We start from the raw sequence: 25,221 nt of genomic DNA on the forward strand, positions 1-25,221 counted from the left end.
TCTTCCCCTCTCCCCGCAAAAGAAAAACAGGGAATCTGGATTTTTATGTGAAACATCCTCACTTCCATAGTTGGCAAGGAATCCAAGGATTTCTGTGTTTGTTTTTTAAACACGGGGCCGCCTAAACAAATCTCCGAGGTAGGCAGGCTATGGCCGCAGGCCACGGTGTGCACGTTCTGACTTTCTTCCCTCCTTTCCGGGCCCTTTCTTGGCTTCTTATGTTTCTCTGCCTTCCGGTGTCTGGCAGTAATTATCTCAGGATCCGCTGAGATCAAGGGAAAGGATGACGTCTGATGAGCTTTGAAATGATGAAGGCAGGCAATCTAGAAAGTACCAGGTTTTATTATCTTTTTATCAAAAAAATCAGTAACAGACAACAATGTGAGGTGCTCACTCCCAACATGGCCAGAGGAAAAGGGACATGGGGGGAGGAAGAGGACCCAGCCAGCTGGGACCCTGGGGTCACAGAAGGGGAGGGAAGCAAGGGTAACTCCCTCCAGTACCCCCATGGGGTCAGGAGATGCGGTCTGGCCAGCCTGAGCCACTAGGCCTCTCCTCTCTGCATAGGATAAGCCCCAGAGCCAGGCCCTGATCAGCCCTCCCAGTCCCCCTTTGTCTAGAGGGACAAAGGTCATCCTAACCAGGCTGAGCCTGTGACTTATTAAACCAGTTTAGTTCTCAAGCTGTGCAGGCAACAGATGCCAGTGGGCTCTACTGGTCTGTCTAGTACACCAGCCACCGGCCCCACGTGGCCGCTGAGCACTTGAAATGTGGATTAGTATAACTGAGGAATGAACTTTAACTTCCTGTCATTTTAATTGATTTCAGAGTGGCCGGCACTTGCCATGTTAGATAGCACAGCTCTCCGATCTTCTCTTAAATTTGGAGATCGCAAATGAAGGTACCCCAGCTGGGCTCAAAGCAGAAGCTAGAGAGAAGGTTTCTAGCCCAGTCGGGAGAAGGCACCAAGAAACAGGACCAGAAAAAGAGGCAGAAATCCACTCAGCCCCACAAACATTCACTCACTCAACCACCCAGCCAACTTCACACAGGAATACATCACACTATTTGCTGAAAAAATATATTTATCTATTTTTCTAGAACCAAGGAAGAATAATAATATATTACATGAAAGAGACACAAATATCCCACCATCCCCTACGTTATAGTTTGGGATCTGCTAAAAAAAAAAAAAAAAAAAAAAAACACCCTATATTTCAGCAAAAGCTTCTTAGAGGAAGCAGCTTCAGAAAGGGCCAAGGTCATGAGCGGGGAAGTAGGAAGAATTAAAAAAACAAAAGCATGGGGGAAAAAAAAAAGAAAAAAGGCAAAAGAGGGAAAGAAAGGCCCTGTCTGAAGCTATAAATAGTAGTAAAAAAAATTAATAAAAATTATATCTCCAACTCTTGTCTCATTTTCGAGTAACAAAACAAAAACACCATTAAATACAAACTTAGCAGGTACTGTGGAAAGGTGCAGGAGGGCAGAGAAAGCCTTGGTTTCTGTGTACTCTTGCCCAAAGAGAGAGGCTCTGTACAAAGGAATGAACCATTAAAAAAAAAATACCCCACTAAAAATAGACTTAAGAATATTCTACAAGTCTGATTCAGGATGAACTTTCAGCTCCTCTCCCCAAATAAAAAAGGTTGACTTCCAAAAGTCACTTGGAAGAGCCTAGAATGGCCCAAGGTGTACCACAGACTCCCGTAGTGTGGCTGCAGATGCCTCTGATGGACACATCTCAAGGTGCAGACAGATGGTTCTGGTTCCTTCTCCCAGCTCCTGGCCAGGGGCCAGGCTGTGGAAGCGGGGCAGGGGGGAAGGCTGGCAGGTGGGGGGCTGACCTCCAGCAGGACTCGTACAATGGCTTAGAAAGACTCTGGATCAGACCTGTTCATACAGGCTCTAAGCTGGGCCTAGATTCTAAATGGGAAGATGAAGAAACAGATCCAACCCCAGACTTGCCTTGAGAAAGGCCAAGTTTAACCCTGTTTTTCTGCTGGGACAGTGGAGGCCCAGAGAATCAAGAGGCAAGCAGGAACAGTAGAAGGTGATGTCTCTTCTGACACTGAAACTGTAATCGGAGCGGGAGATGCTGATAGATCAGGACTGGGTTGCCCTCCCCCTCCCCGAACATCCACCCTTCAAAATCCTTCAGCGTCCCTTCCCCCTAAAGTCCAAGTAGGTGCTCCGGGGGAAGCTTCAGGCGTAGAACTCATTGGTGGGGGCTTTTTTGTAGATGGGTTTCTTGCCCAGGTCGTAGCTGCCCTCATCCTTCTTCTTCATGCGGTACACCAGCAGCAGCACGAGGAAGACGGCGAACAGGATGCCCACGACACCGCCCACGACCAGAGCTGGAGAGGAGAGAGGGGGCAGCGAGGTGAGGGCTGGCGGCCCGTCAGGACCTCGGGGCGCACGGGCCGCTTCTGCTCGGTTGGTTCTCTGGCCCCCGGACACCCTCACCATCACGCCCAGGGGCATACTCTGCTGATGCCTTACTGAATTTGATCCTCACCACCTCATTCATGAGAAGGGAGTCACTCTAAAGGACTGAAAAAACCACAGAACCAGAGTGACAAAGGCATCCTTCCAACCCACATTGCTGGAGTCCAAAGCCAGGTTCTTTCCCAACACGAGGCCAACTCCCCAGCAACAGCTCAGCCCTGAGCCAGGAAGCAGAAAAATCGCAGGCTGTGGAAATCCCCCTTAGACCTACTTACCCCACAGTCCTTAGCACAGGGAGCTCTCTAGTTGACCTTGCGTGCACACATCCCTATGCAGACCTACACTTATACCCGATCGGGTGTACACACTCTGTACACACGCAGGTATATGCTACTATACACAGTTACAACATGTGCGTGTGTCCACACTCCTATGTTATGAAGAATTACATATGTGGTTTGGGACTTTCTGGTGGTCCTGTGGTTAAGACTCCGTGCTTCCAATGCAAGGGGTACAGGTTTGATCCCTGGTCAGAGAACTAAGATCCCACATGCCAGCTGGTGTGGCAAAAAAAACCCCAAATTATATACGTGATATATGTCCGCACATATGAAGCTCAGTGCTTAAGGCTTACATTCTATTCCTGTCTCTGCCACTTACTGGCAATGGAATCTAAATAATCAAGTTTCTTCATTTCTCTCATTGTAAAATGGAAACAATAGTACCTTTCTTATAGGTTTGTCCCTAGGTTGAAATAAATCAATCCCCTTAAGAGAGCTCAGAATAATGCATAGCATATACTCAATATTCATTAATTGTGACTTTTTGTGGTTTGTATCTGTGTCCCTGCCACCCTGAATTGTTCTGGCACAACAGTGGGTGTTTAATAAATTATTCCATTGGGCTCAGAGAGGAGCAATGGCCAAGAGCAGACGCGAGTTTCTCACATCGGGTAAACGTATATTCTCTGTATGACCCCAGGCACCCTGGAGGGCTCACTCCTGTTTGTTGAGGGGGCAGGGATGTCTCCTAGAATCCTTCCTGTGACAGATTGAGTTCCCTAATTCGGTCTTAGTCTAAGAAGATTAATTTTCCGCCCCTGCACACACTCCAAATCTACGCACAGAATGGGGACGCAGTGGCAGGGGAGCCAAGGAAGGTTCTCTCTTGGCTAAAACGACGAAAAAGCAGCAACACAGTGCCCCCAAGAAATACCAGAGAAAAGACACGGACCATCAGGTATCAACCCCCTTCCCATTTCTTATCGCCTCTCCCTCTGATATCTGTTCTGTTAGACCGTTGGTCTGTGCTGGGAGTCCCCAGAAGATCAAGGCCCAAGGACAGTCTCGGAAGTGACTGTGGTCCTGGGTTCCAAAGCCAGGTTCACCACTTGTCTGGTCTTGTGCCTTTGGATAAGAGATAAGACTTCTTGGAGCCTCATTTTCCTTATTTGTAAGAGTATAGATAACCATACGTGTCAGATTGGGGTGTTGTGGAGACTCAATGAGGGGGCGTGTGAGTCATATGGCACATGGCAAGCACTTGATAAACTCCCAGGGTCCAGGGTGGTTTTTTTTTTGGCTGTGCTGTGCAGCTTATAGGATCTTAGATCTCCCACCAAGGATAGCACCCATGCCCCCTACAGGGGAAATGCTGAGTCTTAACCGCTGGACCACCAGGGAATTCCACATTCCTGGCGCCCCCAGGTACTGTTTAAAAGCTACCGGAATTGAGGATCTCACCCCAGCTATCTCAACAATATAACTTTTTACATGGAGATCTTGCACATGTGTCATTCTCCATTGGAAGTATTAAGAGATGACTGGTTCTCACTTGTTATGTGACCTAAAGCAAGTGGCTTGCTTTCTCTAGGCCTGAGTCTCCCATGTTTTAAGAAACAGTTACTTGGACTAGATCAGTGGTTTTTACATTTTTCTTTAAAAGCAGTAGAACCACTGTTTGGTGAAAGCAAAACCTTATGCTAATCCCACATCCACCAACTAAAAGTGAAACTCTGTGGGTGAAGAAAGATGGGCCGGGTTTTACCTCGAAAAGACTGCTACCAAATAGTTTGAAATTTATAAGACTAAAAAATCTCCAAGGGCCCTCTAGTTTCCCCACCCCACTCACATCACACAGAAAGTTCAAAGAACACTGACTCAGGGACCTGGAAGCCAGAGTCAGGGCTGAGCTGGGCCTACTGGGGGTTATACCCTGCAAGATGCAGGCAAGATCCTTTATCTGTCCCGGAGGGAGGCAGGACACAGGGCTCTTTCCTTGCACTTCCAGCCTCCTCAGAGCTGCTGGCCCAGCTGGTTGCCAGGAGACAGGAGTAAGCCAGCCTGGACCCATGGTGCCCTCCTCACTAGGCTGGTTCATCCAGACTGGCCCTTGGCCTGTAAAAACCTGGCTAGAGAGGGAGTCCCCTCTGAGAAAGTCCCCAACCCAGTTTTGGAGACCCCCAAAGCTGCTGGGGAAGAAGAGAAAGAGCCAGTTACCACCCCAGCCAAAGGCCCCATAGTCAGGCTAGACAGAGCCATCCTTGAAGTCTCACCCTGGGACACGTCTTTCTCCACATAGAACATTAGTCAGGAAGCCTGTGGCTCCCACTTGAGGCCAAACGTACTCTCTCTAAGTGTTAGTTTCTTAATCTGGCACAGGAAGTTTCCCTGCGGGCCACCTACTACTTGCTATGCTATGCAATGCCATATACTATACTATACGATATACTATGGGGCTTCCCTGATAGCTCAGTTGTTAAAGAATCCGCCTGCAATTCAGGAGACCCCAGTTTGATTCTGGGTCGAGCAGATCCACTGGAGAAGGCATAGGCTACCCACTCCAGTATTCTTGGGCTTCCTTTGTGGCTCAACTGGTAAAGAATCCGCTTGCAATGCAGAAGACCCGGATTCGATCCCTGGGTGAGGAAGGTCCCCTGGAGAAAGGAATGGCTACCCACTCCAGTATTCTGGCCTGAGAAATCCCATGAACAGAGGAGACTGGCTGGTTACAGTCCATGGGGTTGCAAAGGGTTGGATGCGACTGAAGGGCTAACACACACACCATCTACCACTGGGAACAGTGCAAACAAACATGTTACAGTACGCCAAGTTATTTTAGATTCTATTTTTCACAAAGTTATTACACCAACCCAAGGAGGTAGCATGGTGGCCGTTTGCTGACATGAAAACTGAGGCTGGAAAGCGTCTCAGCCAAGGTCACCAGGCTGCCAGGTGACAGTAGGGGGAGGGGGAGGGGAAGCCAGCCCAACTCAAAGGAGCCTCTGGGCTTCAAGGGGAAGTTTTCACGGGAAGTTTAACTTTTAATAATTAACATCCCAGGTGCCAAACCCAGGCTGGGAAAGTGCTTTGTAAATAGAAAAGGATTTACAGCAAGTGAACGACGCAACATCTATTATTTTTTTAGCCTCTGATATGCAGTTCTTGCTCTCGGTCTGCCAGGCTACACACATAGTCAGAGCCACCTCTAAGAGGAAGGGTCATCCTTCAAGGCCCCAGGACACCTAGTGGCTGCAAGGAAGGGGTACCAAATCGCCTAACAGGCTAGAGCAGAGGTTCCCAACCCCTGGGCTGTTACTGGTCAGTGGCCTACTAGGAACCCAGCTGCAGAGCAGGAGGCGAGCAGCAGATGAGCAAGCGAAGTTTCATCTGCTCCCATCACTCACATTACCATCTGAACCATCTCACCCCTACCCCATTCCGTCTGTGGAGAAACCGTCTTCCATGAAACTGGTCCCTGGTGCCAAAAAGGTCGGGGACCACTGGGCCAGAGGCATCCTTGCCTGCAGCACTATCCCTGCCCAAGCCCTCTCCCCTTCCGAGGTATCTTGCGGGAAGCCCGGGACCTTACCTGCCAGCACCTCTGTCCTCTCAAAGATGTTGCTGCCCTGGGCTGTGCTAGACATGGACACCTTGTTGGACACATCTTCGTCCCCATCAAAAGGGGACGACCTCTTGGGGATAACTTCATTCTCTTCCAGTTCCTTGGGTTCGGTGGGAACTCCGCTCCCTGTCTTCTCAGGGATGTGGTTATCTATCGGGACCTGGATGGTGGAAAGGAGAAGAGACCAACACTCAGTGTGGTTTGTGGGGAGGAGGATCCAAGGCAGGGGGTAGGGACATTCAGCCAGGCAGGGAATGGTTCTGCCTCTTGCCGGCCAAACCACGTGGTCCCAGAGCAGACGTGAGCAACCATCCCTCAACAATCACGCTGTCAAATCCTTACCCTCAACTTTTCTTATGTGTGTTAGTTGCTCAGTTGTGTCCGACTGTTTGCGACTCCATGGACTGCAGCCCACCAGGCTCTTCTGTCCATGGAATTCTCCAGGCAAGAACACTGAAGTGGGTTGCCATTCCCTTTTCCAGGGGATCTTCCCAACCCAGGGATTGAACCTAGGTTTCCTGCATTGCAGGCAGATGCTTTACAATCTGAATCACCAGGGAAGCCCAACGTTTCCAGTAAATCTATCCCCAGTGGGGAATGAATAATGTGACCAAGGGCACAGGGAAGCAGGTGTTCTAGAGTAATATCCCGGAGGGTGGTTTGGCAAGACTGTAGAAACAGTTTGCCCTTCAACGCAGCAGTTTGCCTCTGGGACTCTGTCCTAAGGAGCTAATCAGAGATTTGTGTAAAAGATGCTTGTTAGACTGTTGTTATAGGATGTCAAAAAAATCATAAACCACTTTCCCATAGGTAAGGGCAACTGGGTGAACTCTGATTATGAAGGTTATAAAAATGAATAGGAAAAACAGTGAGTTACATGGGGAAATACTCACGATCACTGTAAGTGAAAAATGCAGTACATAGAACGGTATGTGTAACTTGATATTAATGTTGGGAAATACCTAGAAATGCACACAAAAATGAGGCTGGAAGGGCTTCCTTGGGGGTCCAGTGGTTAAGATTCCGAGCTCCCAAGGCAGGGGGCCCCGAGTGTGATCCCTGGTCAGGGAGCTAGATCCTACCTACTCCAACTAAAGATCCCGCGTGATCCCAAGTGCCACAACCGGGATCCAGCACAGTCAGATAAATAAATGAAATAACAATTAAAAAAGCAAAAGAGAGTGGAAACACATGCAAGTGTTTATCACTTAGTGATTATCCCTACAGAGAAAAAGGTCTACCTGTGACCCTTAGCTGTGCCTGTCCCAAGAGTTCAGGGCCACAGATAAAAGCCTTTTTACAGAATGAGGTCAGACTCGAATTTATTCTGCTTGTCTCAACACGTGCTGAGAAAAGGAGAGGCCAAAGTGAGGAGCTACTTACCAAGGGGTGCATCACTTCTGGGAAGATCCGGATGTCCTCTGAGTCATCTGTAAGGTCAGAAAGGCTGTGTGAATGTAAAGTCAGTCACCCCCAGGTTGATGACCCCTACAGCCATGGCTGGTGGGAGTTCTAATCCACAATTGGCCCTCAAGTGCTCAACAGGTAACAAGCATATGTCCGGCAGGTGATCATTCCCACCCCAGCCTCAGTCATCTCCTCTGTAAAATGGAGCTCCTGAGACCTGCCTCCCTGGTTCTTTCATGTGAATGTTGAGCCGGTCACTGGGCAGGTGCTCTGTCAGCTCTAAACCCCTGCTCATTATAGATCCCAGAACCAAGAACATCACCCAGGAGGGGTTAGAAATGTAGAATTTCAGGGGCCACTAAATCAAAATCTGGATTTTAACAAGATTCCCAGGAGATTGATTTGAGAAGACTCTAGATTGCAACAGTAAATGTTAGAAATTCCAATATGAATGTATTTACTGAGAACGCGTAAGTGCCCAGGGCTTTTAACTCAGTCTAATCACCACCACACGTACAGTCGCTTCTATTCCCACATTACAGATTAGGACACGGAGGCTCAGAGGTCCCAGAGCGGCAGTCTGAACTCAGGATTATGTGGCTCCAGAATTCAAACTTCAGATAGTTACACCACCCCACACAGAGGAGGGAGGCTTTTCAGTAGCTCTGTCTAGCCTGGCAGCCAGGGCCAGGAAGTGACCAAGAAAGACGCGGGCCCCTGGCCCTGCCCCAGAAGGCCCCTTCACGATTCCCAATCCCAACCTTGCAGAAGCAGGGGTTGGTTCTCGGTTCCCACCCACAGCTCTCCCCACCCCGCCCCCAGGCTCCTGAGAGCTCCCTTTGCTTTTCAAAGGAAGGAAAACAGGCCACAGTTCAGTTCTCTTCCCAACGCCCACTCCCACCCAATCCTGTCCAAAGGCGGACAGGTTTGGGCTGGTTTTCCACTACAAATGGACTCGGAGCAACAATCAGCTTGCCTGGAAAGGGTCTCAGGGGTGGGTTGATCCGGTGACTTTTGTTTCCCCCATCTTTTTTTCACGGGGAGGGACACAATAGGAAAATTCAAACCCCAAAGTGGGGTCACCCTTGTAAAAGACAAGTTCTCTGCAGCCTTGAGCCCCAGGCCGGCCCCCTACTTCCTCTGTACCTAGATCTCCAGAGCCAGACAGCTCAAAGTCATCGGATTCCTGCCCGGGCCCCCCGACGTCCTCGTCATCTGGTAAGTCTCCGGAAAAGTATCGGCTTTCTAGGAGGTCTTGAGGGTCGATGACCTCAGTTTCTCGGATCTAGGGTGAAAACAGGAGACACATCAACCGGTAGCTCCCCCGCCAATGCTCTTTAGCAGCCCCCGAACTCTGCAAGGCAGTGAAGCGAGTGTTTAGAAAGGGAGCTGGGGTGCTGGAAGGGGTCAGGCTAGTGCCAAACTTGCTGTGTGACCTTAGACAAAACCCTTTCCCATTCTGGGCTAATAAAAATAATGAAGGTAGCATCATCAGAATATAAATATGCTAGGTACCCTATACTGAGCACTTGCTATAGGCCAGGACCTGCTCTTAATAACTCTAAAGAGGACCTGCTCTTAATAACTCTAAAGACCAGTCTTCACCTCTGTTTTACAACCGAGGAAACTGGGCCCTGAAGACATTAAGTCATTTTCTTTGGGTGACTCGTGGGAGCAGACGGAGTGAAGACTGACTTCAGAGCCAGCGTTCCCAGTCCACGCTCCGGGGTGCTCTGATACTGTCACTGATGATTCACCCACGGCAGGGAGAGGGCTGCTGGCTCTGGTTTTGCCCTGACCCGGACATCTTTCCCAGCTGAGTCAGACCAGGCTGGGACAGGCAGGGCTGGCTCACTCACGTCCCAGGACAGCCTCGGGTCAGGGCGCTGCCCGGAACCCGGTGAGTCACGTGTACGTGAGCACACTCGTGTCTTCAGCCTTCCAGACATCTCCCACGGAGCCATGCTGCAGCCGTGTGGTGTGGAGCCCCGTCCCTGCTCTCATGAACTATCCACTCCAGCACTCCTAAGTACCCCTCTGCTGCCACGTATGGGGGCCCCAGCCATCCCCAGCTAGAATCTCAGGTCCACCGCCGCTGAGAAGCTTTCACAAGGAAAGTATGAAAGATCCAGGAAGGCAGAGCTGGCCCCAGGACCTGCAGAACATCAGCCACCAAGCTCCTAGAGAGTCAAAAATACTTGGGATTCACACCACCCTCCCAGCTAGCTTCTGGGCTGAGGCTCTGTCTGCCCACAAGAACAGCAGCCCCAGGGCAAAGTTCATTCTTTCACTAATGAACTCAAACATTCAAGTGCCTACCATTTCCCAGAAAAGTCAGGGTGGCAAATTAGGTCAATACAAACCCTCTGCCCCAAACATTCTTCTTCCCCCCAACCCCCTAATTGCAGGAGGTGTGGAGGGGGGCGGGGTCTGCTCAGAACCACGGAACACCAGCTGGAGGCCAGGGAGGTCCTGCCCTCCCATTTCACAGAAAGGGAAAGAATCTAAGCCCTCCTACAGCGACTTGCCTAAGGTCACACGGTGAGTCAGCTACACACTCAGAGAAAAGAGGCCAGGCTCTGTTTCTGACTGCCCCACGCTGTCCTCCACCCAGCGGAGACCTACCAGTGACACAGAGCCAGCCTGGAAAGGAACATCCGTCCCTAAGACAAGGTTACCCTCTGTGGGAGAGGCCCAGGCTTCCGGGGAGAGGTGGGTGGAAGCAGACTTTTGGGTCTCCTTCCACTCTTGTCTGTCTGTCTGTGTGGGGCAGCTGGATTCCCGGGAGGGAGGTCAGGCTGGGAGGGAGATTTCTCCCCTCCCACCACGGAAGGGAGAATCTCCGCTGAACGCCTGGTACACATGGGGGTGGGGAGCGAGAAAGGGTTAAGCCCTGGTGAGGGATGACTTCATGACTCGGGAATCAGGAGCTGGGGAGCTGCTGGCGCTGGAATTCCAGCCCCCACACAGCCCCGTGCCTGTGGCTTTAGTTTGGCAGCTCCAGAAAATGGCTCCTCTGTGGTTGCGCAAGCTGCCTGCACCTAGGGCGGGGTCCCTGGGCTCCCATCCGCACCTCCTGCTGCAAATTCCCCCAGGGGAGGCGGGAGGGGTGGGGGGCAGAATCGGAAACATCAGGATCTAGGCAGCTTACCAAACTAAGCACTTAGCTTGAAGCAGGTCCTCCTCATAGCTCTTATTTGCTGAAACACTGGGCAGGGAGAGGGTTGAGGGGATGCTCAGAAAATTGAAGTCGCTCGCTCAAGATCACCCAGGCAGAAAGTGGCCACTCTGGACCAGAACCCAGGCATAGGTCACCCGAGCTTTTAGCCACATATATATCAACACACCCATAAACATACGGGCACACGGAGTGTCCGCCTACCTCTGCCAGGACGGAGCCTTGTCAGGTGGAGGTCAAACTCAGCCCAGGAGGGAAAGAAGGTAGTTTGGCCACTTGCATATGGAGCCTAGAGACCAGTCAGAGCTCCAAGTACTCAAGACGGGGGCTGGGGTCCTGACACTGGGCTGTTTTAGGCTGGGCCCTTCCCCTACCTCCGCATCCCCAAGAGCCACGGCTGTTTATTTATGGATCCTGCCTTTCTCTTAGTGGGTGAAAGTACTGAGGTACTGAGTACTGAGGGTGAAAACCACCCCTGGGATTAGCACGTTGATTGGCTGTGATTGGTAGTGGCTATCTCTGTTTTACATCAGGAAATAAAGACCAAGTCAGAACAAAACTTGGACTGAAACCTAGATCGATTCCCAGTTCAGCCACCTTAACGGTCACCGGGTCATCCCTAACTCTTCATTATTTTAAATCTATTTTTTAATCGGGGGAAAATTACTTCACAATGTTGTGCTGGTTTCTGCCATCCAACAATGCGAATCAGCCATAATTATACATATATCTCCTCCCTCTGAGTCTCCCTCCCCTCCCCAATTACAACGCTTCATTTTTATACCAGGTTCCTGGAGAGCATAAATGACTTTACTTAAGGTCATGCCAAGAATGGTTCAGATCCCGTCAGATCTCATCACACAAGGATTAGATCCCATCGGGTACCCATCCTGGCTCTGAAAGCACAGGGCTTGGGACCTCCCTGGTGGTCCAGTGCTTCCATTGCAGGGGGCAGCGGTTTGATCCTTGGTCAGGAAGAAAGATCCTGCATGCCTCGCGGCTCGCGAATAAATAAAATCAATCCTTCTCCAACTCCAGAAGTGGTCCTACTCTGCCCAAGACCCCTGACAAGAGAGAAATTCCCTAGAGTGCAGGAGCCCTAAGACCACGCCAGCAAGGTGAAACCATGCTCCCTGGGACTGTGGGCAAGCGTCCCTTTACATGTGTGTGGGTGGAGGCTATGTACCAACAGCCCTCCCTTCCTCCACCCTCTTTTCAGACTAGGCCCATTCAGTCTGGGGTGACTTTGAAGAACCAGGCCACCCAGCAGCCAGGCCCCACCCTGACCAGAGAGGGACCCCACCCTGCTCTTGGCTCACCCCATCATTACCTGGGGAGCGGGTATCCACACATGTGTGCACGCACAGGCACCCTCTCTGGGCCCTCAGGTCTCTCTGTATCTTTGTCTTACTCGTGCACACACAACAGAAATCAAGAACTGAATAAGCAGACCCTGGCGGGCACCTGGACGCTTCCTTAGACTCTCCATAGAAAAGAGGAAGGGTAGGATTTCCCCGGTGGTCCAGTGGCTAAGACTCCGCGCTCCCAATGCAGGGGGCTCAGGTTCAACCCCTGGTCAGGGAACTTTATGTCACAACTCAGAGCTGGCATGCCACAACTAAAGATCCTGCAGGACACAGCAAAGATTGAAGATCCCACATGCCACAACTAAGAGCGGATGCAGCCAAATAAACAAAAAAAGGGTAGGTGTATTTTGTGCTATTGAGACTAACGCCTACCAACAGAAGGTAGCTGAGGCCCTAGCCCAACCATCTCATTTTATTACCCAGCAAACAGATGAAAAGATAAGCACCCTTGCCAAGGTCACCGAAGCAGAACTGGACTTAGAACCTAGGTCTCTTAAAAACAACAACATTAAAAGAACCTAGGTCTCTGGGCTCCTAGGCTAGACTTGTCTTCCTTTCCCACTTCTAGGTCTTCTCTAGAAGTCCTACTCATAGACACACAACAGAAATCAACATCTGAACAAGCAGGCCCTGGTGGGCAACTGGGGTTGGGGCTGGATGCTTTCCTGTAGAGGTTTCAGGGCATGACAAACCACTCCAGTATTCTTGCCTGGAGAATCCCATGGACAGAGGAGCCTGGTGGGCTGTAGTCCATGGGGTTGCAGAGTCTGACACAACTGAAGTGACTGATCACGCGTGCAGAGGTCTCAACAAATCCACGGGCAGCTGCGGCCACTCCAGTTGTAACCCCCATCCAGTCCTGAGGTGATGGGCATGAAGCTAGGAAAGTCACCAACCCTATTGCAAAGTCTTACAGCTTCAGTCACCCAGAAGAAGAACAGGGGCTGGGGTCCTCGACACGCTGGGCACCATGCTTGGTTTCTTCCATCAGAGCTCATTTGATTGGCACAACAGCCTGGTGAGGTGCTCTACCCGTGTGGCCGGAAAGTGACTTTCCCTTGAGTCACTTGTGTGAAGTCACTCAGCTAGAAAGCAACAGACCTGGGATTCAAACTGAGATCTTTCTCGAGACTGAGTCTTCGCCAGAGCCAGACTTCTCACTGCCACCCACGCTACCCCTCTCCACCTCATCGCCACCATCCACAGCACCCGCTGCCAGGCCAGGGCTCCAGGGCACCCCTTCCCTTGGCCAGGGAGTCAACAGAGGTAAAAGTGATATTGCTCAAACGAAAGAAGAGGAACTTTGGCTGGGGCATTGGGGAGAAGTTCAGGGTCAGAGCTTGCTTAACTGTGAACTGGTGGGAGGCAGAGAGGGGAGTCTCCCCTGCCTGTCTCTTCCCCAGAGGAGGAAGTGACCCCCAGGGGTCAGGGACACGCTTCTTCTGGGGCGGGGGGTGAGATGAGAAGGACAACTGGGCAAGTTAAATTCTGGAAGAAGTAGGAATGCTGAGGACCCTGGGCCCTAACTGCTGAACGCAGCAGAGGGGTCCTGGCAGGAGATCTCCAGAAGGGGCCACTGATAAGGCACGATGGTCCTCCCCCACCGTCCTTCAGAAAGGTTTGATGTCCCCCGGAATGAGCAAAACCTGGCTGCCTCAATCTGGACTCAGCATCCTGGCAGAAATGGAAAGATCTACCACCAGCCTGGGGACCTGTAAAAGCAGCTCCAATAGCAAACCACAGCCCTGCTGCTCCCTCACGATACGAGCCTGGGCGTTTATTTCACATCTTGAAGCCTCAGTTTCCTCTTTTTGTCACCAAGGCTAGTAAGTACCACCTTGCAGGAGGATGAGATGAAGTGAAATGCATTAGGGGTATGCAAGGGACACGGCACATGGCCTGGTACACAGCAGGTGCTCAAGGAGTAGCAGCTATTATTAACCCCCATCTGCGTTCCTTCCAGCTCAGGGGATTAGTGCTCAAAGGGTCAGAGACTTGAGAAAAGTCATACAAGTAGTTGCATTGCTGGAAAGAGGGTGCTGCGTGGACGGGGAGGTGCTTTGCAAACTGTGAAGGGTCATGCCCTATAAAACGTATTTCTTGTGCTTCTGAGACCAGAGACTTAATCAACAGCCAATCAGGCCCCTTGAGAATTTGGAAGAGAGAAAGGTCCAGAGATGAGCAGAGATCTGTGCAAGCTCCCACAGCTTGGAGCACCTGTTCTAAGCAGAGAGGCAGAGGAGAAACCACTGTACTTTTCCAAAAGAGAAAATGGCAGTGACCAGAGACACTTGAAACTCAACTGAGCCCCTGAGTCCCCAGAGTATTTCCTGACCTGCCTTGAGGATTAACAAAGTATCTGGGAGACCAGAAGATACCACCCACCACCAATACAGGATCTGGTGTACTGGTCCAGGAAGGGTTAAAGCCAGGTCTGGGGATGGGAGTCGGGGTGGGGCGGGGTTCAAATGTCCGCCCTGCCCACTCCAAGGTTGGGTTACTCCAAACACAATCGCTCAGGAGAGAAGCCAGGCCTGGCACTGCCAGTGGCTTTTTCACCAATCCCCCCTCCCCCAACCCAGGGCAGCCCATTCCCAGAGCCAGGGCTCCAGGACGGAGGGACACCAGCTGCTGGTGGGAAGGGTTAGGGTCAGGGAACCTTCTAGAGCCTTTGGACATCTCCCTGCCAGAGGCTGATGCCGTGGCATCCTTGTCACTAACAGCCTGATGATCTTGGGAGATTCCTTCTCGGGGCCTCGGTTTCCCCACCTATACAAGACGGTTCTCAAACAGACAAGCCTTCCTCTGTCTGCAGGCCTGGTAACCAAGCTGGGCACTGTTCCGATTACCGGTGGAGACGGCCGGGGAGGGGGCTGGCTCCCTCAGGGGCCGAAGAGACAGAGGTGCATTGAAGCCGGGCTTGTAATCTAGCAGCGGATCCCAGGTCCCCGCTGGATCTGAGGCGGCCCGTAAACAAGCCTCCCGTGTTCTCTAGAGCCAAGCCGATATCTCCTGTCTCGGCCAATTAGGTCCACCCTGGGTGCTGGCTTCCTGCCCCTTCCCAGCCTCCCCACCGCCTCTCAGGGAAGCCACTGCTCCTGATCGGGTCAGCCTGTCCCACAGACATCTCCTGGCCAGGCTTCCCCAGGGCCAGGAGTGTCCCAGCCGTTGGTCACCCCTGCCCCCACGCCCCGAGGTGGACTAGTACAGCCAGTCCCCACAGGCCGGGCTCCACCGAGTCACTCTTTCCACACATACCAGCCGATCCCTGCCTCCCCTTTCCATTACCCCAGGTGTCACCTGACTAGCAGCCCCTGCCACTGTGCCAGACAAAACTGGGGCAGCCGAGCTTGGGCCCGAAGGAGGGGGAGGGGAGGCGCAGAGTAAGGCAGCGGGGAGGGGGCGCTGACTCCCAGGGCCTGACCCGGGGCGGGCCCACGGAAGGCTGAAGCTGGAAAGAGCTGATCAGATCGCAGAGTGATCTTCTGGGGACGCCTGGAGCCCTATGAGAGGCCGGAAAAGTTCTGAACCCTAAGAACCACAACCACTGGTTCTTATTTTTCAACCCGCACCCAGACACTGCCTCCTCAAGCCACCCAGGTTAAGAACTCTTGTCTAGCCGCTAATAATAAACTAAACTTAAGCCAGACCTTTACTCAGAAGTTTGCCAAACGCCCGTGATGGCCCGGGAGTGACACACGTGTTTGCTAAAGGACGCTGGGGCTCACACCGGCCCAGTGACTTATTAACTAACTTGTGTGTCCCGGACTGAGCCGCAGAGCTGGGTTTCTCTGACTGTGAAACGTACCCATTTTCCAGTCATCTCGCCTCCCAGGGACAGGGCCCGGAGGGGATGTGCCCAAAGGTCACCCATGAGTTAATAACAAACCTGACCAAGAAGTCAGGTTTATTGAACTCAGGGTTAAATTAGGCTCCAACTGTTGACACATGCCTTCCCCAAACTCCCTAGGCATCAGGAGGTGAAAACATCTGAAAACTGGCTTTCCAGAACACTGTATCTTTTCTATCCACCATCGCACCCCCTCCCCCCCCAAACACTGGGTTTTTTTTTTTTTTGCAATTCCCTTGGCCTCCGGACTGGAAACAACTCCAGCCCTCCTCTTACAGGACAACGCTCAGCCAGGACCGAGCACGTCCCAAGAGGTTCCCAGCCCCCTGTCCCTTCTCCCTCCTGGCTGAAAATTGCTCAACAGGGGGGTTCCCACTGATCCCTCCAGGAGGGGTGGGGCAGTCAGGAACTGGTTCTTGTTTAAATATCAACCCATCCAGTAATTAGCAAAGGGCCCACTTCTAAGACAAACAAATAGGAGATTTGGGTTCCATCAGCCAGCCCCACCCTAGACTCCTCCCCACCCACCTTGCAGCTGTTGGGAGGAGGGGAGAGAGCTTTCCAAGGGGCCTCTGGGGGTGGGATCCTCAAAAGGAAAGGACCATCTGGCATCAGGGCGGCCTGGGCAAAGCTGGGAACCGTGGCTAAGAACGCCTCCCGTTTACCAGGCCAGATTCTAAGAGCTTCAGTTGCAGCCTTGTTATCTCCAACAAGGCTCTCTACAATCCCGTTCTTACAGACCAGAGAGCTGAGGTCCCAAGCCATGGAGCTAGTAAGAGGGGGCCTTCACAGCTCTGGAGTCAGGTCTACTTAACTCCAAATCAGTGTTCCAAAGCCCTCCGGCCAACAGCCAATCCCAAGAAGAGGGCGTCAGAGAATTCTGGGGTCAGGTCAAGTCTGGACTATACTATGCTCCATAAACTCAGACCAATTGCAACCTCAGTTTTGCTTTAAGGCTAGGGGCAGAGCACTACACTCTCTGCAGAGGTCTCTCTCTCTATATATACTGTTTTAAGTAACTTTTAAAAAATTGAAGTATAGTTGATTTACAATGTATTAATTTCTGCTGTACAGAAAAGTGATTCAGTTAAACATATATATATATTTTAATATTCTTTTCCATTATGATTTATCACAGGATGTTGAATATAGTTCCCTGTGCTATACAGGAGGCTTTTATTGGTTATCCATTCTATGTATCATAGTTTGCACCTGCTAACCCCAAATTCCCAATCCATCCCTTCCCCCACTCCCTCTTCCCACCTTGGCAACCACAAGTCTTGCAGAGGACAATTTGGAGAACTGGCTGAACTCTACCCTGTCAGAGTCCACAGCTGGGCAAGGGCCTGTGAGGGTCAGGGGCCTAGGGCTCGTATTTTCTGTGTGTCTCTTCAAGGCCCTGGACACTGGCTTGACTATCCTTAACAGCCCCTAAAGGGGGTGCCAATTCCAACATCCCCAGGAGGCTGAAAGGAAATGGGGGTGACTCAGGCAGGCCAGCTACGGCTCTCCTCCAGTGACTCACAGAGCCCTGTCCAGCCCCTTCCCCCAATTTTAAGTAGTCACTTGAAAATCACACCCACCAGTCTGGGAGGCCTCGGAGAGCTAGGAGCCAACTCCTCCCTAGAAGGAACTGGGGCGCGAAGCCCAGCCTGGCTCCCCCAGTCCCTCATTCAGGCCGGGTCAGCACTCCTAGTCCTTGGAAAAGCCTTCTGTTTCCAGGAGCTGGCGATGGCAGGAGCTGAATGTCTCCACCACCCACCTCCCCAATGTCGCTTCTCCTGTAGGCTCTTTACCAAGGAGGCTGAGAAAGCGCTCCCTGTTCCCCACTAGAAAGGACCTACAAGAGGGTTTTGGAGGCTTCTAGACTTGGGGACACTGAGACCCAGAGGGCATGGGTGCTTAAGGTCAACTAGCGATTCAGAAGGAGGGACCCAAGGCATCTGCCTTCAAAGCCAGCCAACTTCCTCATGTGCAATGTTCTCTGAGGACCTGCAAATCAGACAGCCTGTGTGACCTGTCAGACCTGGTTCAGACCTTGGCAGGCCCCTCCATTCCTCTGAGCATCACTTTCCTGTAAAAGTGAAGCTAGTAATACCTACGATACCTACCTCACAGTATCACGGGAAGCATCTGTATCAGTAATAAACAACCTCAGTGCGCCTTTTAGCGTGAAGTTACAAGAACACATTTATTTGTTCATTCATACAGACATTTCCGGGCCAGGTATTTCACTGAAAATCCACAGAGCAGAGTTCCTGTGTGCATGGGTGGAAGGAGGGTAGGGGATGAGGGCTCAGAATTTGATGGAAGATGTTAATGCTCCTTGTGAATCATAAGCCTCTTCAAGGGAGTGAATGCCTTAGATGTCTTTATGGTTCCCACTGCCCTTTCAAAGAATAGGTACTTAATTATTAATAGACTATCCAAGCTGGAAAGGGCTGTCTATTCAGTTCAAATTCCATTTTACAGATGGGGGATGTCAACCCAGAGAGAGAAAGAGACCCAATCTCACACCCTCCAAAGTAAAGCTCAAATATTTTCCTATCACAGCTCTCTGAGCTTCTAAGAATTCCAAAGGGCTCTCTTTGGCCACTTAAGGGTCCTAGACCCCCCTGGGCTTCCGTTCCTAACCCTACTTCTGTGCAATCAAGGAGAAACCTTTCAAGAAGACCAGAAAGGTCTCTTAGCTGAAGTACACGGGGTGGTGGGGGACACTTCCAGAAGTGACTGGGCCAGGTGCCATGTCTATGCCCCTGGGCAGCAACACCGCTGGAGGGGGCGGGTGGTGGGGGTCCCGTGGCAGCTCCCAAAACAAGGCTGTCTTTAATTGGCCAAGGAGGGAGTGGTAGGAAGGTAGATCAGGGGAATGCTTCCAGCTGGACAGGAAGAACTGGTTTAGGCCCGCAAGCCCCGCCAAACACAGAAGAGGCTGTGGCTCAGGCTGGGTTCCCTTCCCAAAACCTGTGGCACCGAGGGGGACATGGTGGGTGGCAGGGGGCAGACCGAAAATTTGCAAAGTGGTCCCAACAGCACTATTGGAGGGGGACGACAGGACAGAGATTCTGACGGCCTGGGAGCTCTCTGCTACCCAAAGATGGTACCACGTTACCACTTGTAAAGTGGGCATGATATAATCCCCACATGCTAGGCCTTTCATGAGACTAAAACACACCAGGACTTGGTCTACGGAGAGCACTCCATAAATGACAGCTGTTAGCAGCCCCACCCTTCTCCCTGGCCCTCAGTTTTCTCTGCAAAAAAAGGAAAGGGCTGACCACCAGATCATCTCTGTGGTCTAATCCAACCGTGACTAGGTCTGATTTTTCCATCTACAGCCCTAGGAGGAAAGGCACTGAGAGGGGAGATAAAAGGGGAAGCCCTGTGACCCAGTTCGAGGTGGAAGACCTTGTAACATTAGCCAAGAAGGGAGTGCTGAGGTCAGGGTGGGAGAGACGGACACCTCTCTCAGGAAGCAGCTGCCCAGGGCTCACTTCTCCTGCAGCTCAGGGGTCACCACCTGCCCTCCCCCAAACCACATCCTTCTGACGGCCCCCAGGGCACAGCTGCCTGCCTCTCTCGCCACACGCCACCCCCGCCCCCCACCTGCAGGCTCGGCAACCCCTGAGCCAAGACTGACATGTGACTGCCCATGCAGTGACCTTTCAACCTCCAGGGTCTTTTCCCTTTTCCCCAGTCCACACAGGCCGGTGGGACGCGCCACGCTGTTTCTTTGGAAACCTCCATCACTGTGACACCAACACATCCTTCAGGGCCTAGTTTAGAGCGCTGCATTGGGGAGCAGCAGGCTTGGGTTCGAGTCCTGATTCAGCCATTCATCTTTTGACAAGCTTGTGCCTCTTAGTTTGGTGAGGTCATCACCTTACTTGGGGCCTCGGTTTCCTTCTCCCTCGAATTCTCGGTGGCTGGCCGGCCCCAAATCTTTATCTACTCTTTATCTACTCTAAACTAGTTTTGAGGATGGCACACAACTGCAGCCACTCAGAGTGGCATCAGACTACACATCAGGATAGGAGCAAAAGATTAAAAAAGGGATGTGGAGGCCTGGCTGCCTCATTTGCATCTGACTCAGCCCCTTATCAGCTGTGTGACCTTGGGCAGGTTGGTTAACCTCTCTAGCCTCAGGACGAGTTTAAAACAGTAAACACAAGGGCTGAACTAAACTAGTTGATAGAGCCATTACAACAGCTATCAGAAAGCTATTAGAACAGTTCCATAAGCACTGAAGGCTTGCTGTCATCACTCAGGGCTGCAACTGTTACCTGGGGGCTGGCGAGGAAGGGGGTCCTGGGGAGGGGAGGGGGAGTATAGCTCAGGGTCTCAAATGAAGCCTGCCAGGCAGAAAGGACTTATTCTAAGTCATCCCAGAGAAATGGGAGCCCCACTGAGAACTGATATTAAGATTAAATGCCACTTGCTCTTCCCAAAACAGAGGTTTAAGGGTACCAAAGAGACCAGGCTTGTTGGGGGGCAGGGTCAGACAGCCTCTCTCAGAAATTTCTGTGGCCCAGTTTCCCAGAGGAGATGGCCTCCCTCCTTCCCAACTGACCGTTGGGATGAATGGAGCTTCTGGTGGGCCCAGGGCTTTGGACACTATGACAGGGACCTGTTAAGTGGGGAGACCAGTAAAGAACCAGTAAGGAGGTTATTCAAGGCTAACAGAGACCTTCTCTTCCCCCAGTCCCCCTTCACCCCACCCAAAGGTGAGTGCTTTGGGTTTTCCCAGCAGTCAGATCAGTGGAAATAAACGCTCTTCTGGCAGAAAGCAGAGGCTCAACTCTGGCGAAGTTCTGAGCCTACACAGTCCCTCCAGTCTGCCCCGGAAAGATCAGAGTCCCAACTTTGTACTGACCCTATGGAAGCACTGCTCACCTCCCATCCCAGTCCCCCAGACGCTTTGGGACTCAGAAGAGGGCAGGGCCTTGCCCTAAGTCATAGGCCACTGGCAGGGCTGAGGCCAAACCTGAGGTCAGGGCTCAGTCCTCTCTCCCTGTGCGTGAAACAAGGCCCCTCAGAATCCTGCACCCCTCCCCCTTCCGAGTACACGCAGCCCCCCTTCATGTCGAGGCCATCTCGGCTTCTGGAGGGCGCGGAGGGGATCAGGGCGCGAGCCTGCCCTGGGATCACCGGGGAAGGGGCGAGACGGTGAGGGGAGGCGAGGTGACACCAGCTTAGTCACGTCCGAGCCTGGAGCCCGCGGCGGGGCTGAGGCCAGGGGGGAGGCGAGAAGCGCAACAGGCTGGGGGCGCACCGTGCGCGGAGGGGTCACCCCACTCCTCGCCCCGGAGCCTCCCTGGGACCCCAGGGCAAAGTTTCCAACAAAGTTTCCCTGGTCTAGTTGGGGACGGCACACTCCCCCGATTGCCCGCCCCTGGACCCCTCCGTAGGATCCCAGAACAAAGACGATACCGGTCCGCCACCCCGCCCCCCGACCCCCACTCGGGGATCTTCAAGCACCTACCGACTCGGCGGCGGCGGCGGGGACGCCCACGAGGAGCAGCAGCAGCGCGAGCAGGCGGGCGGGGGCCATCGTACCACGGTCCGCAGAGGGCGCGCAGGCGGGTGGCCAGGGCTGGCGCGCGTCCCTTCTTATAGGCGGTGATCGGCCCCGCCCCCGGCCCCGCCCCGGCCCTCCCCCGCTGCCCGCACCCCGCCCGGAATTCCCCCGCGAAAGCTGAGCCTCCGGGGTGCTGCTCCTACCCGCCCCGTTGGAAACCCGAGGGACCCGTCCCGTGGGCGCGGGCCGCTCAGTCCATCCAGTCTCTGGCCTCCAGCAGCCCCGATCCCCGATCCCCTGCTAAGCAGGTGACCCGAGAAAGCTGTGCATAAACCCATTTTATAGTTGGGGAAACTGAGGCCCATAGACCGGAAGGACTTGCCCAGAGCCGTGAATTTAGATCAGCGCCCTTCCAGATGGGTACATTCCCCTCCGAAAATGGGCAACAGTCGCAGGCTGTTTTCAGACTGGAGTCAGCAGGCACTTTTCTGTAAAGAGCTAAATGTTTTAGGCCTGGATGGTCTCTGTCACAATTACTCAAACTCTAGCTTTGCAGCACAAAGACAACCTTAAATACTTCAAGGAAAGAGAGTGGCTGTGTCCTGATTAAACTGGACTCTGAAATTTGAATTTCATATAATTTTCACGTGTCATGAGATAGGATTCTTTCGATTTTTTTTCCTTTCCTTTAAATATGTAAAAGCATTCTTAAAAAAAAAAAATAAAGGTTCATTTTTATTTACTTATTTGCACACGCTGGGTTTTGGTTGCAGCTCACAGGATCTTTAGTTCTGGCAAGCAAACTCTTGCCTGCACCATGTGGGATCTAGTTCTCTGACCAGGGATGGAACCCAGGCCCCCTGCATTGGGAGTTCAGAGTCTTAGTGGCTGGACCATCAGGCAGGTCCCTGTAAAAGCATTCTTAGTGGCTGAGCATAAACAAGCTAGGGGTGGGCTTGTTGGTCTTAGGGTGGCTGACCTCTGTTTTAAGGGATTTGTTTTCTTGATATTGAACTTCCTAAAAAGTTTGATCTCTTTGAGAGCTGTTTGGCAAGTTCATCTTTTTAAAAAAATATTTATTCACTTGGCTGTGCAAGGTCTTGGTTGTAGCATGCAGAATCGTTAGTTGTGGCATGTGAGCTCTTGTGTGTTACCTGCTCAGTTGTGTCCGACTCTTTGGGCTGCTATGGCCTTCATTGAGGTGTATGGGATCTGGTTCCTGACAAGGGATCAAATCCAGCATCCCTGCATTGGGAGCTTGGAGTCTTAGCCACTGGACCACCAGGAAAGTCTCTGGCAAGTTTATCCTAATTCCCAGATCCCACCTTTTGTATAAGACAGTTTCATGCTCACATTACCCTCTGCATGTCCTCCTTACTTTCTGTGTGTGTGTGTGTGTGTGTGTGTGTGTGTGTGTGTGTGTGAGGAAGGGTTTGGTAAAATCCTCTGAAGTCCCAAGTACAAGTACTATTGGAATTATTAGGGGGAAGTATCATATGACAATCAAAGTGCCAGGGGATGTATACATACATACATATTTGTATACGTACACACACACACACACACACACACACACATATATATATATATATACATATATATATATATGGCATATGGGACTTCCCAGGTGACGCTAGTGGTAAAGAACCTACCTGCCAGTGCAGGAGACAAAAGAGACATGGATTGGATCCCTGGGTGGGGAAGAGCCCCTGGAGGAGGGCACGGCAACCCATTCCATTATTCTTGCCTGGAGAATCCCACAGGGTCGCAAAGAGTAGGACACGACTAAAGCAGCTTGGCACGCACACCAATGGCACATATTTATATCTTTACGGCATATATACATATATATATATATATATATATCCCATAAAGATATACGTACATATAAATCTATCTTTCCAAGACTGAAGCATGGCTTCAGAAGCAGAGTATTTGGCCCCTGTTGGCATATAATGAATTGATATACTTTGTGGAGAGTTGGGAATAACTTCCTCTTTTCCATCCCTTGCTGCTGCTGCTGCTAAGTTGCTTCAGTGGTGTCTGACTCTGTGTGACCCCATAGACGGCAACCCACCAGGCTCCCCCGTCCCTGGGATTCTCCAGGCAAGAACACTGGAGTGGGTTGCCATTTCCTTCTCCAATGCATGAAAGTGAAAAATGAAAGTGAAGTCGCTCAGTGGTGTCCGAGTCTTCGCGACCCCATGGACTGCAGCCTACCAGGCTCCTCCATCCATGGGATTTTCCAGGCAAGAGTACTGGAGTGGGGTGCCATTGCCTTCTCCATCCCTTAATTATTATCAAAGGATGAAAAATCTTTTTGAAGCAGAGTCTTGACAGTAAAGTAAGCTTCCAACGGAGACCATGTTTTTCTCTACATATTTAAAGGCCAGCAATTATTTTCAGCTCTTCTCAATATTCCTCCTTAGGATTTGGAAATAAACCAGGAAAATAAATGACTTTTATGTCAGAATAAGAAATCCTTTTGCAAGTCAGATGGGTTTTGCAATTCTTGATTTCCACAGAATGGAAGGATAAGGTCTAATCTAGTTGTCAGTAGCTAGATCATTAAAAATAATTTTTTCACTATGCAATTTCAGTTACCTGTCATCACATCGCTCTAACAAGACTCCTTTTGTTCCCACCATCTTCATTAAGTTGAAGGCTTCTCAGCACTGACTGCCAGCCCCGTGCTGGTAAACGTGTAACAATACGTCCGGGAAGGTGGGAAGTGCTAACTTGCACCATTTGCCAATTTCTATGGTGTAAATACTACTACTCCTGGGCTGATTTCAAGCAACCAAGGTGATATCACTGAGTTGGTGACAGATAAGCAGTATTTCCACCACACAAATACAATAGAGGCAGATAATATCAAGAGTGTAGATAACAGTAAAATGTAGGGAAATAATTAGTAAGTGATGAGTGTGCTGAGTACTTATTTCCTTTGTCTTTAACACAGATAATTTAATTGCAAGTTCATATAATTTAGTTTTCAGGAGTCATTTTGTGAAACAACTATTCACAAATTCCCGCAAACTGAATTAGTACAAGCTGGCTTCAGTACACCACTTTGACCAAAAAAAAAAAAAAACAACAACCAAACATGGGAATAAAATTATTGCAAAAAATCTACCTCATTCTAGCGCAAGCAACATTCATCCAGGAAAATGTGACTCATTGGTGGGGGTGGGGGAAGCTTCCTTTTTTATTTTTTCTGTTAAATAATTATTTGTCTACGTTTGTAGGAGTGGTTTCATGAGTGTATACATGTGTCCAAATGTATGTTTTAAATATGTCATTTATTTTATGTCAATTATAGCACAATTAAGGGTTAAATTTTCTCCTCTGAGTTTTAAAAATGGAAATATGTGTACTTTTTTCTTTCTTTTTTTTGGCCGTGCCAAGCGGCATGTGGGATCTTAGTTCCCCGTGTGTGTATACTCAGTCACTTCAGTTGTATCTGACCCTATGGATTGGAGCCCACCAGGCTCCTCTGCCCATGGGATTCTCCAGGCAAGAATACTGGAGCAGGTTGCCATGCCACCTCCAG

At 51.1% G+C, this 25,221-nt stretch overlaps 1 protein-coding gene across 1 annotated transcript; it reads right to left on the bottom strand.

Moving 5' to 3' along the window:
• Positions 1 to 324: 324 nt before the first annotated feature.
• Positions 325 to 21,752, bottom strand: SDC4 (syndecan 4). Its single transcript, XM_019972458.2, has 5 exons — positions 21,633 to 21,752; positions 8,902 to 9,040; positions 7,732 to 7,778; positions 6,316 to 6,508; positions 325 to 2,354 (listed from the first exon to the last, which is right to left on the bottom strand). The coding sequence occupies exons 1-5, from the start codon at positions 21,699 to 21,701 to the stop codon at positions 2,203 to 2,205; spliced, it is 600 nt and encodes a 199-aa protein (XP_019828017.1). The 5' UTR covers positions 21,702 to 21,752; the 3' UTR covers positions 325 to 2,202.
• Positions 21,753 to 25,221: the final 3,469 nt, after the last annotated feature.

The sequence above is a fragment of the Bos indicus genome, chromosome 13 (assembly GCF_029378745.1).
Source record: "Bos indicus isolate NIAB-ARS_2022 breed Sahiwal x Tharparkar chromosome 13, NIAB-ARS_B.indTharparkar_mat_pri_1.0, whole genome shotgun sequence".
NCBI lineage: Eukaryota > Metazoa > Chordata > Mammalia > Artiodactyla > Bovidae > Bos > Bos indicus.

Coding starts and splice junctions, on each gene's coding strand:
- SDC4 (XM_019972458.2), bottom strand. CDS start 21,701: ATGGCCCCCGCCCGCCTGCTCGCGCTGCTGCTGCTCCTCGTGGGCGTC. Junction 9,041..21,632: donor CCGCCGCCGCCGCCGAGTCG/GTAGGTGCTTGA, acceptor TTTTCACCCTAG/ATCCGAGAAACTGAGGTCAT. Junction 7,779..8,901: donor GTCTGGCTCTGGAGATCTAG/GTACAGAGGAAG, acceptor CTGACCTTACAG/ATGACTCAGAGGACATCCGG.